The sequence below is a fragment of the Odontesthes bonariensis genome, chromosome 12 (genome assembly GCF_027942865.1).
Source record: "Odontesthes bonariensis isolate fOdoBon6 chromosome 12, fOdoBon6.hap1, whole genome shotgun sequence".
Lineage (NCBI taxonomy): Eukaryota > Metazoa > Chordata > Actinopteri > Atheriniformes > Atherinopsidae > Odontesthes > Odontesthes bonariensis.
The window spans coordinates 38039120-38058706 of record NC_134517.1 but is presented as its reverse complement, the minus strand read 5'-3'; the positions used below and the strand labels follow the sequence as shown (position 1 = coordinate 38058706).

Below are 19587 nucleotides of genomic sequence, written 5' to 3'. Positions count from 1 at the left end.
AGTGTTAAAGAATGCCAGATAATACGTGTTCTGCCAGCTTACAGAGTCTTTAAGTGCCAAAGAATGCCAGATAATACGTGTTCTGCCAGCTTACAGAGTCTTTAAGTACCAAAGAATGCCAGATAATACGTGTTCTGCCAGCTTACAGAGTCTTTAAGTGCTAAAGAATGCCAGATAATACGTGTTCTGCCAGCTTACAGAGTCTTTAAGTGTTAAAGAATGCCAGATAATACGTGTTCTGCCAGCTTACAGAGTCTTTAAGTGTTAAAGAATGCCAGATAATACGTGTTCTGCCAGCTTACAGAGTCTTTAAGTACCAAAGAATGCCAGATAATACGTGTTCTGCCAGCTTACAGAGTCTTTAAGTGTTAAAGAATGCCAGATAATACGTGTTCTGCCAGCTTACAGAGTCTTTAAGTGTTAAAGAATGCCAGATAATACGTGTTCTGCCAGCTTACAGAGTCTTTAAGTGCCAAAGAATGCCAGATAATACGTGTTCTGCCAGCTTACAGAGTCTTTAAGTGTTAAAGAATGCCAGATAATACGTGTTCTGCCAGTTTACAGAGTCTTTAAGTGCCAAAGAATGCCAGATAATACGTGTTCTGCCAGCTTACAGAGTCTTTAAGTGTTAAAGAATGCCAGATAATACGTGTTCTGCCAGCTTACAGAGTCTTTAAGTGTTAAAGAATGCCAGATAATACGTGTTCTGCCAGCTTACAGAGTCTTTAAGTGTTAAAGAATGCCAGATAATACGTGTTCTGCCAGCTTACAGAGTCTTTAAGTGCTAAAGAATGCCAGATAATACGTGTTCTGCCAGCTTACAGAGTCTTTAAGTGCCAAAGAATGCCAGATAATACGTGTTCTGCCAGTTTACAGAGTCTTTAAGTACCAAAGAATGCCAGATAATACGTGTTCTGCCAGCTTACAGAGTCTTTAAGTACCAAAGAATGCCAGATAATACGTGTTCTGCCAGCTTACAGAGTCTTTAAGTACCAAAGAATGCCAGATAATACGTGTTCTGCCAGCTTACAGAGTCTTTAAGTGTTAAAGAATGCCAGATAATACGTGTTCTGCCACCTTACAGAGTCTTTAAGTGCCAAAGAATGCCAGATAATACGTGTTCTGCCAGCTTACAGAGTCTTTAAGTGTTAAAGAATGCCAGATAATACATGTTCTGCCAGCTTACAGAGTCTTTAAGTGTTAAAGAATGCCAGATAATACATGTTCTGCCAGCTTACAGAGTCTTTAAGTGCTAAAGAATGCCAGATAATACGTGTTCTGCCAGTTTACAGAGTCTTTAAGTACCAAAGAATGCCAGATAATACGTGTTCTGCCAGCTTACAGAGTCTTTAAGTGTTAAAGAATGCCAGATAATACGTGTTCTGCCACCTTACAGAGTCTTTAAGTGCTAAAGAATGCCAGATAATACGTGTTCTGCCAGCTTACAGAGTCTTTAAGTGTTAAAGAATGCCAGATAATACGTGTTCTGCCAGCTTACAGAGTCTTTAAGTGTTAAAGAATGCCAGATAATACGTGTTCTGCCAGCTTACAGAGTCTTTAAGTGTTAAAGAATGCCAGATAATACGTGTTCTGCCAGCTTACAGAGTCTTTAAGTGTTAAAGAATGCCAGATAATACGTGTTCTGCCAGTTTACAGAGTCTTTAAGTGTTAAAGAATGCCAGATAATACGTGTTCTGCCAGCTTACAGAGTCTTTAAGTGTTAAAGAATGCCAGATAATACGTGTTCTGCCAGCTTACAGAGTCTTTAAGGGCCAAAGAATGCCAGATAATACGTGTTCTGCCAGCTTACAGAGTCTTTAAGTGTTAAAGAATGCCAGATAATACGTGTTCTGCCAGCTTACAGAGTCTTTAAGTACCAAAGAATGCCAGATAATACGTGTTCTGCCAGCTTACAGAGTCTTTAAGTGTTAAAGAATGCCAGATAATACGTGTTCTGCCAGCTTACAGAGTCTTTAAGTGTTAAAGAATGCCAGATAATACGTGTTCTGCCAGCTTACAGAGTCTTTAAGTGCCAAAGAATGCCAGATAATACGTGTTCTGCCAGCTTACAGAGTCTTTAAGTGTTAAAGAATGCCAGATAATACGTGTTCTGCCAGCTTACAGAGTCTTTAAGTGCTAAAGAATGCCAGATAATACGTGTTCTGCCAGCTTACAGAGTCTTTAAGTACCAAAGAATGCCAGATAATACGTGTTCTGCCAGCTTACAGAGTCTTTAAGTGCCAAAGAATGCCAGATAATACGTGTTCTGCCAGCTTACAGAGTCTTTAAGTGTTAAAGAATGCCAGATAATACGTGTTCTGCCAGTTTACAGAGTCTTTAAGTGTTAAAGAATGCCAGATAATACGTGTTCTGCCAGCTTACAGAGTCTTTAAGTGTTAAAGAATGCCAGATAATACGTGTTCTGCCAGCTTACAGAGTCTTTAAGTGTTAAAGAATGCCAGATAATACGTGTTCTGCCAGCTTACAGAGTCTTTAAGTACCAAAGAATGCCAGATAATACGTGTTCTGCCAGCTTACAGAGTCTTTAAGTACCAAAGAATGCCAGATAATACGTGTTCTGCCAGCTTACAGAGTCTTTAAGTGTTAAAGAATGCCAGATAATACGTGTTCTGCCAGCTTACAGAGTCTTTAAGTGTTAAAGAATGCCAGATAATACGTGTTCTGCCAGCTTACAGAGTCTTTAAGTGCCAAAGAATGCCAGATAATACGTGTTCTGCCAGCTTACAGAGTCTTTAAGTACCAAAGAATGCCAGATAATACGTGTTCTGCCAGCTTACAGAGTCTTTAAGTGTTAAAGAATGCCAGATAATACGTGTTCTGCCAGCTTACAGAGTCTTTAAGTGTTAAAGAATGCCAGATAATATATGTTCTGCCAGCTTACAGAGTCTTTAAGTGTTAAAGAATGCCAGATAATACGTGTTCTGCCAGCTTACAGAGTCTTTAAGTGCTAAAAAATGCCAGATAATACGTGTTCTGCCAGCTTACAGAGTCTTTAAGTGCTAAAGAATGCCAGATAATACGTGTTCTGCCAGCTTACAGAGTCTTTAAGTGCTAAAGAATGCCAGATAATACGTGTTCTGCCAGCTTACAGAGTCTTTAAGTGTTAAAGAATGCCAGATAATACGTGTTCTGCCAGTTTACAGAGTCTTTAAGTGTTAAAGAATGCCAGATAATACGTGTTCTGCCAGCTTACAGAGTCTTTAAGTGTTAAAGAATGCCAGATAATACGTGTTCTGCCAGCTTACAGAGTCTTTAAGTGCCAAAGAATGCCAGATAATACGTGTTCTGCCAGCTTACAGAGTCTTTAAGTGTTAAAGAATGCCAGATAATACGTGTTCTGCCAGCTTACAGAGTCTTTAAGTGTTAAAGAATGCCAGATAATACGTGTTCTGCCAGCTTACAGAGTCTATAAGTGCTAAAGAATGCCAGATAATACGTGTTCTGCCAGCTTACAGAGTCTATAAGTGCTAAAGAATGCCAGATAATACGTGTTCTGCCAGCTTACAGAGTCTTTAAGTGCCAAAGAATGCCAGATAATACGTGTTCTGCCAGCTTACAGAGTCTATAAGTGCTAAAGAATGCCAGATAATACGTGTTCTGCCAGCTTACAGAGTCTTTAAGTACCAAAGAATGCCAGATAATACGTGTTCTGCCAGCTTACAGAGTCTTTAAGTACCAAAGAATGCCAGATAATGCGTGTTCTGCCAGCTTACAGAGTCTTTAAGTACCAAAGAATGCCAGATAATACGTGTTCTGCCAGCTTACAGAGTCTTTAAGTGCCAAAGAATGCCAGATAATACGTGTTCTGCCAGCTTACAGAGTCTTTAAGTGCCAAAGAATGCCAGATAATACGTGTTCTGCCAGCTTACAGAGTCTTTAAGTGTTAAAGAATGCCAGATAATACGTGTTCTGCCAGCTTACAGAGTCTTTAAGTGTTAAAGAATGCCAGATAATACGTGTTCTGCCAGCTTACAGAGTCTTTAAGTGCCAAAGAATGCCAGATAATACGTGTTCTGCCAGTTTACAGAGTCTTTAAGTGCTAAAGAATGCCAGATAATACGTGTTCTGCCAGCTTACAGAGTCTTTAAGTGTTAAAGAATGCCAGATAATACGTGTTCTGCCAGCTTACAGAGTCTTTAAGTGCCAAAGAATGCCAGATAATACGTGTTCTGCCAGCTTACAGAGTCTTTAAGTGTTAAAGAATGCCAGATAATACGTGTTCTGCCAGCTTACAGAGTCTTTAAGTGTTAAAGAATGCCAGATAATACGTGTTCTGCCAGCTTACAGAGTCTTTAAGTGTTAAAGAATGCCAGATAATACGTGTTCTGCCAGCTTACAGAGTCTTTAAGTGTTAAAGAATGCCAGATAATACGTGTTCTGCCACCTTACAGAGTCTTTAAGTGTTAAAGAATGCCAGATAATACGTGTTCTGCCAGCTTACAGAGTCTTTAAGTGTTAAAGAATGCCAGATAATACGTGTTCTGCCAGCTTACAGAGTCTTTAAGTACCAAAGAATGCCAGATAATACGTGTTCTGCCAGCTTACAGAGTCTTTAAGTGTTAAAGAATGCCAGATAATACGTGTTCTGCCAGCTTACAGAGTCTTTAAGTGTTAAAGAATGCCAGATAATACGTGTTCTGCCAGCTTACAGAGTCTTTAAGTGCCAAAGAATGCCAGATAATACGTGTTCTGCCAGCTTACAGAGTCTTTAAGTGTTAAAGAATGCCAGATAATACGTGTTCTGCCAGCTTACAGAGTCTTTAAGTACCAAAGAATGCCAGATAATACGTGTTCTGCCAGCTTACAGAGTCTTTAAGTACCAAAGAATGCCAGATAATACGTGTTCTGCCAGCTTACAGAGTCTTTAAGTGCTAAAGAATGCCAGATAATACGTGTTCTGCCAGCTTACAGAGTCTTTAAGTGCCAAAGAATGCCAGATAATACGTGTTCTGCCAGTTTACAGAGTCTTTAAGTACCAAAGAATGCCAGATAATACGTGTTCTGCCAGCTTACAGAGTCTTTAAGTGTTAAAGAATGCCAGATAATACGTGTTCTGCCACCTTACAGAGTCTTTAAGTGCCAAAGAATGCCAGATAATACGTGTTCTGCCAGCTTACAGAGTCTTTAAGTGTTAAAGAATGCCAGATAATACATGTTCTGCCAGCTTACAGAGTCTTTAAGTGTTAAAGAATGCCAGATAATACGTGTTCTGCCAGCTTACAGAGTCTTTAAGTGTTAAAGAATGCCAGATAATACGTGTTCTGCCAGTTTACAGAGTCTTTAAGTGTTAAAGAATGCCAGATAATACGTGTTCTGCCAGCTTACAGAGTCTTTAAGTGTTAAAGAATGCCAGATAATACGTGTTCTGCCAGCTTACAGAGTCTATAAGTGCTAAAGAATGCCAGATAATACGTGTTCTGCCAGCTTACAGAGTCTTTAAGTACCAAAGAATGCCAGATAATACGTGTTCTGCCAGCTTACAGAGTCTTTAAGTACCAAAGAATGCCAGATAATGCGTGTTCTGCCAGCTTACAGAGTCTTTAAGTACCAAAGAATGCCAGATAATACGTGTTCTGCCAGCTTACAGAGTCTTTAAGTGCCAAAGAATGCCAGATAATACGTGTTCTGCCAGCTTACAGAGTCTTTAAGTGCCAAAGAATGCCAGATAATACGTGTTCTGCCAGCTTACAGAGTCTTTAAGTGTTAAAGAATGCCAGATAATACGTGTTCTGCCAGCTTACAGAGTCTTTAAGTGTTAAAGAATGCCAGATAATACGTGTTCTGCCAGCTTACAGAGTCTTTAAGTGCCAAAGAATGCCAGATAATACGTGTTCTGCCAGTTTACAGAGTCTTTAAGTGCTAAAGAATGCCAGATAATACGTGTTCTGCCAGCTTACAGAGTCTTTAAGTGTTAAAGAATGCCAGATAATACGTGTTCTGCCAGCTTACAGAGTCTTTAAGTGCCAAAGAATGCCAGATAATACGTGTTCTGCCAGCTTACAGAGTCTTTAAGTGTTAAAGAATGCCAGATAATACGTGTTCTGCCAGCTTACAGAGTCTTTAAGTGTTAAAGAATGCCAGATAATACGTGTTCTGCCAGCTTACAGAGTCTTTAAGTGTTAAAGAATGCCAGATAATACGTGTTCTGCCAGCTTACAGAGTCTTTAAGTGTTAAAGAATGCCAGATAATACGTGTTCTGCCACCTTACAGAGTCTTTAAGTGTTAAAGAATGCCAGATAATACGTGTTCTGCCAGCTTACAGAGTCTTTAAGTGTTAAAGAATGCCAGATAATACGTGTTCTGCCAGCTTACAGAGTCTTTAAGTACCAAAGAATGCCAGATAATACGTGTTCTGCCAGCTTACAGAGTCTTTAAGTGTTAAAGAATGCCAGATAATACGTGTTCTGCCAGCTTACAGAGTCTTTAAGTGTTAAAGAATGCCAGATAATACGTGTTCTGCCAGCTTACAGAGTCTTTAAGTGCCAAAGAATGCCAGATAATACGTGTTCTGCCAGCTTACAGAGTCTTTAAGTGTTAAAGAATGCCAGATAATACGTGTTCTGCCAGCTTACAGAGTCTTTAAGTACCAAAGAATGCCAGATAATACGTGTTCTGCCAGCTTACAGAGTCTTTAAGTACCAAAGAATGCCAGATAATACGTGTTCTGCCAGCTTACAGAGTCTTTAAGTGCTAAAGAATGCCAGATAATACGTGTTCTGCCAGCTTACAGAGTCTTTAAGTGCCAAAGAATGCCAGATAATACGTGTTCTGCCAGTTTACAGAGTCTTTAAGTACCAAAGAATGCCAGATAATACGTGTTCTGCCAGCTTACAGAGTCTTTAAGTGTTAAAGAATGCCAGATAATACGTGTTCTGCCACCTTACAGAGTCTTTAAGTGCCAAAGAATGCCAGATAATACGTGTTCTGCCAGCTTACAGAGTCTTTAAGTGTTAAAGAATGCCAGATAATACATGTTCTGCCAGCTTACAGAGTCTTTAAGTGTTAAAGAATGCCAGATAATACGTGTTCTGCCAGCTTACAGAGTCTTTAAGTGTTAAAGAATGCCAGATAATACGTGTTCTGCCAGTTTACAGAGTCTTTAAGTGTTAAAGAATGCCAGATAATACGTGTTCTGCCAGCTTACAGAGTCTTTAAGGGCCAAAGAATGCCAGATAATACGTGTTCTGCCAGCTTACAGAGTCTTTAAGTGTTAAAGAATGCCAGATAATACGTGTTCTGCCAGCTTACAGAGTCTTTAAGTACCAAAGAATGCCAGATAATACGTGTTCTGCCAGCTTACAGAGTCTTTAAGTGTTAAAGAATGCCAGATAATACGTGTTCTGCCAGCTTACAGAGTCTTTAAGTGTTAAAGAATGCCAGATAATACGTGTTCTGCCAGCTTACAGAGTCTTTAAGTGTTAAAGAATGCCAGATAATACGTGTTCTGCCAGCTTACAGAGTCTTTAAGTGCCAAAGAATGCCAGATAATACGTGTTCTGCCAGCTTACAGAGTCTTTAAGTACCAAAGAATGCCAGATAATACGTGTTCTGCCAGCTTACAGAGTCTTTAAGTGTTAAAGAATGCCAGATAATACGTGTTCTGCCAGCTTACAGAGTCTTTAAGTGCTAAAGAATGCCAGATAATACGTGTTCTGCCAGCTTACAGAGTCTTTAAGTGTTAAAGAATGCCAGATAATACGTGTTCTGCCAGCTTACAGAGTCTTTAAGTGCTAAAGAATGCCAGATAATACGTGTTCTGCCAGCTTACAGAGTCTTTAAGTGTTAAAGAATGCCAGATAATACGTGTTCTGCCAGCTTACAGAGTCTTTAAGTACCAAAGAATGCCAGATAATACGTGTTCTGCCAGCTTACAGAGTCTTTAAGTGTTAAAGAATGCCAGATAATACGTGTTCTGCCAGTTTACAGAGTCTTTAAGTGTTAAAGAATGCCAGATAATACGTGTTCTGCCAGCTTACAGAGTCTTTAAGTGCCAAAGAATGCCAGATAATACGTGTTCTGCCAGCTTACAGAGTCTTTAAGTGTTAAAGAATGCCAGATAATACGTGTTCTGCCAGCTTACAGAGTCTTTAAGTACCAAAGAATGCCAGATAATACATGTTCTGCCAGCTTACAGAGTCTTTAAGTGCCAAAGAATGCCAGATAATACGTGTTCTGCCAGCTTACAGAGTCTTTAAGTGTTAAAGAATGCCAGATAATACGTGTTCTGCCAGCTTACAGAGTCTTTAAGTGTTAAAGAATGCCAGATAATACGTGTTCTGCCAGCTTACAGAGTCTTTAAGTGCCAAAGAATGCCAGATAATACGTGTTCTGCCAGCTTACAGAGTCTTTAAGTACCAAAGAATGCCAGATAATACGTGTTCTGCCAGCTTACAGAGTCTTTAAGTGCTAAAGAATGCCAGATAATACGTGTTCTGCCAGCTTACAGAGTCTTTAAGTGTTAAAGAATGCCAGATAATACGTGTTCTGCCAGCTTACAGAGTCTTTAAGTGTTAAAGAATGCCAGATAATACGTGTTCTGCCAGCTTACAGAGTCTTTAAGTACCAAAGAATGCCAGATAATACGTGTTCTGCCAGCTTACAGAGTCTTTAAGTGTTAAAGAATGCCAGATAATACGTGTTCTGCCAGCTTACAGAGTCTTTAAGTGTTAAAGAATGCCAGATAATACGTGTTCTGCCAGCTTACAGAGTCTTTAAGTGCCAAAGAATGCCAGATAATACGTGTTCTGCCAGTTTACAGAGTCTTTAAGTGTTAAAGAATGCCAGATAATACGTGTTCTGCCAGTTTACAGAGTCTTTAAGTGCCAAAGAATGCCAGATAATACGTGTTCTGCCAGCTTACAGAGTCTTTAAGTGTTAAAGAATGCCAGATAATACGTGTTCTGCCAGCTTACAGAGTCTTTAAGTGTTAAAGAATGCCAGATAATACGTGTTCTGCCAGCTTACAGAGTCTTTAAGTGTTAAAGAATGCCAGATAATACGTATTCTGCCAGCTTACAGAGTCTTTAAGTACCAAAGAATGCCAGATAATACGTGTTCTGCCAGCTTACAGAGTCTTTAAGTACCAAAGAATGCCAGATAATACGTGTTCTGCCAGCTTACAGAGTCTTTAAGTGTTAAAGAATGCCAGATAATACGTATTCTGCCAGCTTACAGAGTCTTTAAGTACCAAAGAATGCCAGATAATACGTGTTCTGCCAGTTTACAGAGTCTTTAAGTACCAAAGAATGCCAGATAATACGTGTTCTGCCAGCTTACAGAGTCTTTAAGTGTTAAAGAATGCCAGATAATACGTGTTCTGCCAGCTTACAGAGTCTTTAAGTGTTAAAGAATGCCAGATAATACGTGTTCTGCCAGCTTACAGAGTCTTTAAGTGTTAAAGAATGCCAGATAATACGTGTTCTGCCAGCTTACAGAGTCTTTAAGTGCTAAAGAATGCCAGATAATACATGTTCTGCCAGCTTACAGAGTCTTTAAGTGTTAAAGAATGCCAGATAATACGTGTTCTGCCAGCTTACAGAGTCTTTAAGTGTTAAAGAATGCCAGATAATACGTGTTCTGCCAGCTTACAGAGTCTTTAAGTGTTAAAGAATGCCAGATAATACGTGTTCTGCCAGTTTACAGAGTCTTTAAGTGTTAAAGAATGCCAGATAATACGTGTTCTGCCAGCTTACAGAGTCTTTAAGGGCCAAAGAATGCCAGATAATACGTGTTCTGCCAGCTTACAGAGTCTTTAAGTGTTAAAGAATGCCAGATAATACGTGTTCTGCCAGCTTACAGAGTCTTTAAGTACCAAAGAATGCCAGATAATACGTGTTCTGCCAGCTTACAGAGTCTTTAAGTGTTAAAGAATGCCAGATAATACGTGTTCTGCCAGCTTACAGAGTCTTTAAGTGTTAAAGAATGCCAGATAATACGTGTTCTGCCAGCTTACAGAGTCTTTAAGTGTTAAAGAATGCCAGATAATACGTGTTCTGCCAGCTTACAGAGTCTTTAAGTGCCAAAGAATGCCAGATAATACGTGTTCTGCCAGCTTACAGAGTCTTTAAGTGTTAAAGAATGCCAGATAATACGTGTTCTGCCAGCTTACAGAGTCTTTAAGTGTTAAAGAATGCCAGATAATACGTGTTCTGCCAGCTTACAGAGTCTTTAAGTGTTAAAGAATGCCAGATAATACGTGTTCTGCCAGCTTACAGAGTCTTTAAGTGCTAAAGAATGCCAGATAATACGTGTTCTGCCAGCTTACAGAGTCTTTAAGTGTTAAAGAATGCCAGATAATACGTGTTCTGCCAGCTTACAGAGTCTTTAAGTACCAAAGAATGCCAGATAATACGTGTTCTGCCAGCTTACAGAGTCTTTAAGTGTTAAAGAATGCCAGATAATACGTGTTCTGCCAGCTTACAGAGTCTTTAAGTACCAAAGAATGCCAGATAATACGTGTTCTGCCAGCTTACAGAGTCTTTAAGTGCTAAAGAATGCCAGATAATACGTGTTCTGCCAGCTTACAGAGTCTTTAAGTGTTAAAGAATGCCAGATAATACGTGTTCTGCCAGCTTACAGAGTCTTTAAGTACCAAAGAATGCCAGATAATACGTGTTCTGCCAGCTTACAGAGTCTTTAAGTGCTAAAGAATGCCAGATAATACGTGTTCTGCCAGCTTACAGAGTCTTTAAGTGCCAAAGAATGCCAGATAATACGTGTTCTGCCAGCTTACAGAGTCTTTAAGTGTTAAAGAATGCCAGATAATACGTGTTCTGCCAGCTTACAGAGTCTTTAAGTGCTAAAGAATGCCAGATAATACGTGTTCTGCCAGCTTACAGAGTCTTTAAGTGTTAAAGAATGCCAGATAATACGTGTTCTGCCAGCTTACAGAGTCTTTAAGTGTTAAAGAATGCCAGATAATACGTGTTCTGCCAGCTTACAGAGTCTTTAAGTACCAAAGAATGCCAGATAATACGTGTTCTGCCAGCTTACAGAGTCTTTAAGTGCCAAAGAATGCCAGATAATACGTGTTCTGCCAGCTTACAGAGTCTTTAAGTGTTAAAGAATGCCAGATAATACGTGTTCTGCCAGTTTACAGAGTCTTTAAGTGTTAAAGAATGCCAGATAATACGTGTTCTGCCAGCTTACAGAGTCTTTAAGTGTTAAAGAATGCCAGATAATACGTGTTCTGCCAGCTTACAGAGTCTTTAAGTGTTAAAGAATGCCAGATAATACGTGTTCTGCCACCTTACAGAGTCTTTAAGTGTTAAAGAATGCCAGATAATACGTGTTCTGCCACCTTACAGAGTCTTTAAGTGCCAAAGAATGCCAGATAATACGTGTTCTGCCAGCTTACAGAGACTTTAAGTACCAAAGAATGCCAGATAATACGTGTTCTGCCAGCTTACAGAGTCTTTAAGTGTTAAAGAATGCCAGATAATACGTGTTCTGCCAGCTTACAGAGTCTTTAAGTGTTAAAGAATGCCAGATAATACGTGTTCTGCCAGCTTACAGAGTCTTTAAGTGCTAAAGAATGCCAGATAATACGTGTTCTGCCAGCTTACAGAGTCTTTAAGTGTTAAAGAATGCCAGATAATACGTGTTCTGCCAGCTTACAGAGTCTTTAAGTACCAAAGAATGCCAGATAATACGTGTTCTGCCAGCTTACAGAGTCTTTAAGTGTTAAAGAATGCCAGATAATACGTGTTCTGCCAGCTTACAGAGTCTTTAAGTGTTAAAGAATGCCAGATAATACGTGTTCTGCCAGCTTACAGAGTCTTTAAGTACCAAAGAATGCCAGATAATACGTGTTCTGCCAGTTTACAGAGTCTTTAAGTGTTAAAGAATGCCAGATAATACGTGTTCTGCCAGCTTACAGAGTCTTTAAGTGTTAAAGAATGCCAGATAATACGTGTTCTGCCAGCTTACAGAGTCTTTAAGTGTTAAAGAATGCCAGATAATATATGTTCTGCCAGCTTACAGAGTCTTTAAGTGTTAAAGAATGCCAGATAATACGTGTTCTGCCAGCTTACAGAGTCTTTAAGTGCTAAAGAATGCCAGATAATACGTGTTCTGCCAGCTTACAGAGTCTTTAAGTGCTAAAGAATGCCAGATAATACGTGTTCTGCCAGCTTACAGAGTCTTTAAGTGTTAAAGAATGCCAGATAATACGTGTTCTGCCAGTTTACAGAGTCTTTAAGTGTTAAAGAATGCCAGATAATACGTGTTCTGCCAGCTTACAGAGTCTTTAAGTGTTAAAGAATGCCAGATAATACGTGTTCTGCCAGCTTACAGAGTCTTTAAGTGCCAAAGAATGCCAGATAATACGTGTTCTGCCAGCTTACAGAGTCTTTAAGTGTTAAAGAATGCCAGATAATACGTGTTCTGCCAGCTTACAGAGTCTTTAAGTGCCAAAGAATGCCAGATAATACGTGTTCTGCCAGCTTACAGAGTCTATAAGTGCTAAAGAATGCCAGATAATACGTGTTCTGCCAGCTTACAGAGTCTATAAGTGCTAAAGAATGCCAGATAATACGTGTTCTGCCAGCTTACAGAGTCTTTAAGTGCCAAAGAATGCCAGATAATACGTGTTCTGCCAGCTTACAGAGTCTTTAAGTACCAAAGAATGCCAGATAATACATGTTCTGCCAGCTTACAGAGTCTATAAGTGCTAAAGAATGCCAGATAATACGTGTTCTGCCAGCTTACAGAGTCTTTAAGTACCAAAGAATGCCAGATAATACGTGTTCTGCCAGCTTACAGAGTCTTTAAGTACCAAAGAATGCCAGATAATGCGTGTTCTGCCAGCTTACAGAGTCTTTAAGTACCAAAGAATGCCAGATAATACGTGTTCTGCCAGCTTACAGAGTCTTTAAGTGCCAAAGAATGCCAGATAATACGTGTTCTGCCAGCTTACAGAGTCTTTAAGTGCCAAAGAATGCCAGATAATACGTGTTCTGCCAGTTTACAGAGTCTTTAAGTGCCAAAGAATGCCAGATAATACGTGTTCTGCCAGCTTACAGAGTCTTTAAGTGCCAAAGAATGCCAGATAATACGTGTTCTGCCAGCTTACAGAGTCTTTAAGTGTTAAAGAATGCCAGATAATACGTGTTCTGCCAGCTTACAGAGTCTTTAAGTGTTAAAGAATGCCAGATAATACGTGTTCTGCCAGCTTACAGAGTCTTTAAGTGTTAAAGAATGCCAGATAATACGTGTTCTGCCAGCTTACAGAGTCTTTAAGTGTTAAAGAATGCCAGATAATACGTGTTCTGCCAGTTTACAGAGTCTTTAAGTGCTAAAGAATGCCAGATAATACATGTTCTGCCAGCTTACAGAGTCTTTAAGTGTTAAAGAATGCCAGATAATACGTGTTCTGCCAGCTTACAGAGTCTTTAAGTGTTAAAGAATGCCAGATAATACGTGTTCTGCCAGCTTACAGAGTCTTTAAGTGTTAAAGAATGCCAGATAATACGTGTTCTGCCAGCTTACAGAGTCTTTAAGTACCAAAGAATGCCAGATAATACGTGTTCTGCCAGCTTACAGAGTCTTTAAGTGTTAAAGAATGCCAGATAATACGTGTTCTGCCAGCTTACAGAGTCTTTAAGTGTTAAAGAATGCCAGATAATACGTGTTCTGCCAGCTTACAGAGTCTTTAAGTGCCAAAGAATGCCAGATAATACGTGTTCTGCCAGCTTACAGAGTCTTTAAGTGTTAAAGAATGCCAGATAATACGTGTTCTGCCAGTTTACAGAGTCTTTAAGTGCCAAAGAATGCCAGATAATACGTGTTCTGCCAGCTTACAGAGTCTTTAAGTGTTAAAGAATGCCAGATAATACGTGTTCTGCCAGCTTACAGAGTCTTTAAGTGTTAAAGAATGCCAGATAATACGTGTTCTGCCAGCTTACAGAGTCTTTAAGTGTTAAAGAATGCCAGATAATACGTGTTCTGCCAGCTTACAGAGTCTTTAAGTACCAAAGAATGCCAGATAATACGTGTTCTGCCAGCTTACAGAGTCTTTAAGTGCTAAAGAATGCCAGATAATACGTGTTCTGCCAGCTTACAGAGTCTTTAAGTGCCAAAGAATGCCAGATAATACGTGTTCTGCCAGTTTACAGAGTCTTTAAGTACCAAAGAATGCCAGATAATACGTGTTCTGCCAGCTTACAGAGTCTTTAAGTGTTAAAGAATGCCAGATAATACGTGTTCTGCCACCTTACAGAGTCTTTAAGTGCCAAAGAATGCCAGATAATACGTGTTCTGCCAGCTTACAGAGTCTTTAAGTGTTAAAGAATGCCAGATAATACATGTTCTGCCAGCTTACAGAGTCTTTAAGTGTTAAAGAATGCCAGATAATACGTGTTCTGCCAGCTTACAGAGTCTTTAAGTGTTAAAGAATGCCAGATAATACGTGTTCTGCCAGCTTACAGAGTCTTTAAGTGTTAAAGAATGCCAGATAATACGTGTTCTGCCAGTTTACAGAGTCTTTAAGTGTTAAAGAATGCCAGATAATACGTGTTCTGCCAGCTTACAGAGTCTTTAAGTGTTAAAGAATGCCAGATAATACGTGTTCTGCCAGCTTACAGAGTCTTTAAGGGCCAAAGAATGCCAGATAATACGTGTTCTGCCAGCTTACAGAGTCTTTAAGTGTTAAAGAATGCCAGATAATACGTGTTCTGCCAGTTTACAGAGTCTTTAAGTGTTAAAGAATGCCAGATAATACGTGTTCTGCCAGCTTACAGAGTCTTTAAGTGTTAAAGAATGCCAGATAATACGTGTTCTGCCAGCTTACAGAGTCTTTAAGGGCCAAAGAATGCCAGATAATACGTGTTCTGCCAGCTTACAGAGTCTTTAAGTGTTAAAGAATGCCAGATAATACGTGTTCTGCCAGCTTACAGAGTCTTTAAGTACCAAAGAATGCCAGATAATACGTGTTCTGCCAGCTTACAGAGTCTTTAAGTGTTAAAGAATGCCAGATAATACGTGTTCTGCCAGCTTACAGAGTCTTTAAGTGTTAAAGAATGCCAGATAATACGTGTTCTGCCAGCTTACAGAGTCTTTAAGTGCCAAAGAATGCCAGATAATACGTGTTCTGCCAGCTTACAGAGTCTTTAAGTACCAAAGAATGCCAGATAATACGTGTTCTGCCAGCTTACAGAGTCTTTAAGTGTTAAAGAATGCCAGATAATACGTGTTCTGCCAGCTTACAGAGTCTTTAAGTGTTAAAGAATGCCAGATAATACGTGTTCTGCCAGCTTACAGAGTCTTTAAGTACCAAAGAATGCCAGATAATACGTGTTCTGCCAGCTTACAGAGTCTTTAAGTGTTAAAGAATGCCAGATAATACGTGTTCTGCCAGCTTACAGAGTCTTTAAGTACCAAAGAATGCCAGATAATACGTGTTCTGCCAGCTTACAGAGTCTTTAAGTACCAAAGAATGCCAGATAATACGTGTTCTGCCAGCTTACAGAGTCTTTAAGTGTTAAAGAATGCCAGATAATACGTGTTCTGCCAGCTTACAGAGTCTTTAAGTACCAAAGAATGCCAGATAATACGTGTTCTGCCAGCTTACAGAGTCTTTAAGTGTTAAAGAATGCCAGATAATACGTGTTCTGCCAGTTTACAGAGTCTTTAAGTGTTAAAGAATGCCAGATAATACGTGTTCTGCCAGCTTACAGAGTCTTTAAGTGTTAAAGAATGCCAGATAATACGTGTTCTGCCACCTTACAGAGTCTTTAAGTGCCAAAGAATGCCAGATAATACGTGTTCTGCCAGCTTACAGAGACTTTAAGTACCAAAGAATGCCAGATAATACGTGTTCTGCCAGCTTACAGAGTCTTTAAGTGTTAAAGAATGCCAGATAATACGTGTTCTGCCAGCTTACAGAGTCTTTAAGTGCTAAAGAATGCCAGATAATACGTGTTCTGCCAGCTTACAGAGTCTTTAAGTGTTAAAGAATGCCAGATAATACGTGTTCTGCCACCTTACAGAGTCTTTAAGTACCAAAGAATGCCAGATAATACGTGTTCTGCCAGCTTACAGAGTCTTTAAGTACCAAAGAATGCCAGATAATACGTGTTCTGCCAGCTTACAGAGTCTTTAAGTACCAAAGAATGCCAGATAATACGTGTTCTGCCAGTTTACAGAGTCTTTAAGTGTTAAAGAATGCCAGATAATACGTGTTCTGCCAGCTTACAGAGTCTTTAAGTACCAAAGAATGCCAGATAATACGTGTTCTGCCAGTTTACAGAGTCTTTAAGTGTTAAAGAATGCCAGATAATACATGTTCTGCCAGCTTACAGAGTCTTTAAGTGCCAAAGAATGCCAGATAATACGTGTTCTGCCAGCTTACAGAGTCTTTAAGTGTTAAAGAATGCCAGATAATACATGTTCTGCCAGCTTACAGAGTCTTTAAGTGTTAAAGAATGCCAGATAATACGTGTTCTGCCAGCTTACAGAGTCTTTAAGTGTTAAAGAATGCCAGATAATACGTGTTCTGCCAGCTTACAGAGTCTTTAAGTGTTAAAGAATGCCAGATAATACGTGTTCTGCCAGCTTACAGAGTCTTTAAGTGTTAAAGAATGCCAGATAATATGTGTTCTGCCAGCTTACAGAGTCTTTAAGTGTTAAAGAATGCCAGATAATACGTGTTCTGCCAGCTTACAGAGTCTTTAAGTACCAAAGAATGCCAGATAATACGTGTTCTGCCAGCTTACAGAGTCTTTAAGTGTTAAAGAATGCCAGATAATACGTGTTCTGCCAGCTTACAGAGTCTTTAAGTGTTAAAGAATGCCAGATAATACGTGTTCTGCCAGCTTACAGAGTCTTTAAGTACCAAAGAATGCCAGATAATACGTGTTCTGCCAGCTTACAGAGTCTTTAAGTGTTAAAGAATGCCAGATAATACGTGTTCTGCCAGCTTACAGAGTCTTTAAGTGTTAAAGAATGCCAGATAATACGTGTTCTGCCAGCTTACAGAGTCTTTAAGTGTTAAAGAATGCCAGATAATACGTGTTCTGCCAGCTTACAGAGTCTTTAAGTGTTAAAGAATGCCAGATAATACGTGTTCTGCCAGCTTACAGAGTCTTTAAGGTGGAAGCAGAGAGGTTTGTCACCTGTGTGCGATGACGATAGTCGTCCTGTTGGTGCAGACCTTGGCCAGGGAAGCCTGGATGTTTCTCTCAGTGTGGGTGTCCAGGGAAGACGTGGCCTGTAGAAGCAAACAGATGAAGAACAGAAGGATGAGTACGTACTTGCCCTCTGATACCTGAAGCCTGATGGAGGTTTCGGGTTGAAATGCCCGTGTCTTTGGGCGGATCCTCACCTCGTCCAGCAGGATAATCTGAGGCTCCTTCAGGACGGTTCGAGCGATGGCCACGCGCTGCTTCTCCCCACCGCTGAGCTTCAGACCTCGCTCCCCCACCTCCGTTTCATAACCTGCAGGGGCCACACCACCGTCATTTCCTTTATTTTGAACCATTTTCCCACCAAACCTTCCAGAAAGCCACGCCATCATCTACACACACCGGAGCCTGACCCTGAGGCAGCTCCAGGATCCGGCGGTGGATGTCGGCGGCGGCGGCGGCTCGGTGGACCTCCTGCTCGCTGGCGGACGCCCGGCTGTAGCGGATGTTGTTGCCGATGGTGTCGTTGAACAGCACCGTGTCCTGGGGAACGACACCGATGTATGACCTCAGAGAGGACTGACGCACCTGGAGAAGAGAAGCAGAAAGTTTTGGAACTACGTCTGGCTTCGTGTTGAACCGGGAACCCGTTTGGTTAGGTTCTGGTTCTGGTTTTTTCAGCCTGCAGGTTTCACAACAGGTTAGCAGAGGCTAAAAATAGGTATTATGGCAGGGTGTACGATTTCTCCATTAGCATTTACAATGGCCTTGGAGATAATTATTAGAGCTTCCAAGTGGGTTGTAGGTGTTTACAAATCTACAGCCTGATATAGTCTCGTGGTCTAGGAGTAGAATGAGAGTCTGTTTCATAGAGCTGACTGTTCCTTGGGAGGAATTAGTAGCAGAAGCATATGAAAGGAAAAAGCTTATGGCGCATTTCCACTAGCTCGGCACGGCTCGGTTCGGTTGTGTTTCTATTACAACCGAGTATCACTTCGTGCCTTCTCGACGTGGGTGGGGTCGTCGTAACACGGCTGTGCGAAACCTCCGTGACGTCATTTACACGGCGCCGAGCAACAAATCCGGACCTCCTCGACCGACCAAGGAGTGGATTTCCTCTGCGAAGCCATCTCGTAGCAGTACAAACTGAAGCAGTAAAATTTGGACGCTTCCAGTGACGACACTCATCGGCCAATCAGTAAGGCAGTCGACTGATGTCACGTTTTAGTAATGCTTCGGCTCGCTTGGAACCAGTGCTCAGGTTACACGAAAAGTCTACCCGGTTGCAGGTACTCGCTGAGCAGAAGCGAGCTAATGGAAACGCGCCATTAGATATATGGAGTTGGGGGCAGAAGCAGAGCAGCGAGGATGGAAGGTTAGGATATGTCCAGTGGAAGTATGTAGAGGATTTGTTGCAAAGTCTGTTGTCTCATTGCTGAGGGAGCTGGGTGTAAGTGGACAGAGTGTGAGGAAAATAGTGAAGGAAGTGTCAGATGAGGCAGTAAAGTCCAGTCAGTGGATTTGGATTAGAAGAAGCAATAGCAGCTGGGGGCCCAGCAGGGGGGGCACTTAGGGTAAACAGACTTTTGAAAAAGCAAAGAAGAAGTTGAAGATATTTAAGTGGAGGGTGTGGCCCATGTGAGCCTTTTGAAACCAGGCGGCCATTTTAGGTGAGTTGGCCTGTATGGCCTTGTTTCTGCTGGTATTTATAGGGACTGTAGGACTGTTTAGGTGAGTTTGTCTGCTGAATCTGATAGTGTGTCTTGTCCTGCCTCCACCTCTGGCACCCTCTATACTTTCATTACCCCCTACCCGAACCAGGGTTTGAATCCCATTCCTACTTATCTTTACCTCTTCTATTTCTACCCCCTACCTGAACCAGGGTTTGTATCCCCACCCCGCTGTGACTGGTGTGCAGTTGGTGAGAGGCTGAGGTAGCTTGTGGCTGTCATTAAAAAAAAAAAGATGGTTGTTGTGGTGTGAGGAGCAGTGATGGCTGGCATTAGGGGGGGTGACTCTGGGACGCCAGTGATCATTGGCTGTGTTCGAAACCGCATACTGCATACTACATACTACATACTTGCAAACGGCATACTCATCAATCAGACTGTATGCAGAGCGTTTACCCACAATGCATTTTGCTCCTGCCCGAGCCGAAATCAGCCGGCCTGAAGCTGATTTCCCTTAAGCTCTAAGCTCTAAACTCTGAGTCTGGTCCATTTTTTATTTTCCTTAAGCACAAGTTTCTTGTGTTTACCTTGAATTTCAGCCTGGTTTATTTAACATCTTCTTTGTTGGAAAAACGTCTGTTCGACGACACTCCAGGCAGAAATAAATCAGAAAGATCTTTTCAGTCTTTCCCACGTCAGCTCTACAGATCACGCTGAGCCTGTGAGGTACAAACAGCTGGAGTGTTTCTCAGCACGTGGGATTTTCCTGTCACAA

The 19587-nt window shown here is 40.8% G+C and overlaps 1 protein-coding gene across 1 annotated transcript in view; it reads right to left on the bottom strand.

Moving 5' to 3' along the window:
• The window catches only part of abcb6b (ATP binding cassette subfamily B member 6 (LAN blood group) b), a 95821-nt gene that overhangs the window by 28840 nt on the left and 47394 nt on the right, over positions 1 to 19587 (bottom strand). The window contains exons 15-17 of the mRNA XM_075478603.1: positions 17556 to 17730; positions 17343 to 17455; positions 17134 to 17228 (exon numbers count right to left, since the gene is read on the bottom strand). Coding sequence (XP_075334718.1) covers positions 17134 to 17228; positions 17343 to 17455; positions 17556 to 17730 — 383 coding nt within the window. The remainder of the gene's footprint in view (positions 1 to 17133; positions 17229 to 17342; positions 17456 to 17555; positions 17731 to 19587) is intronic.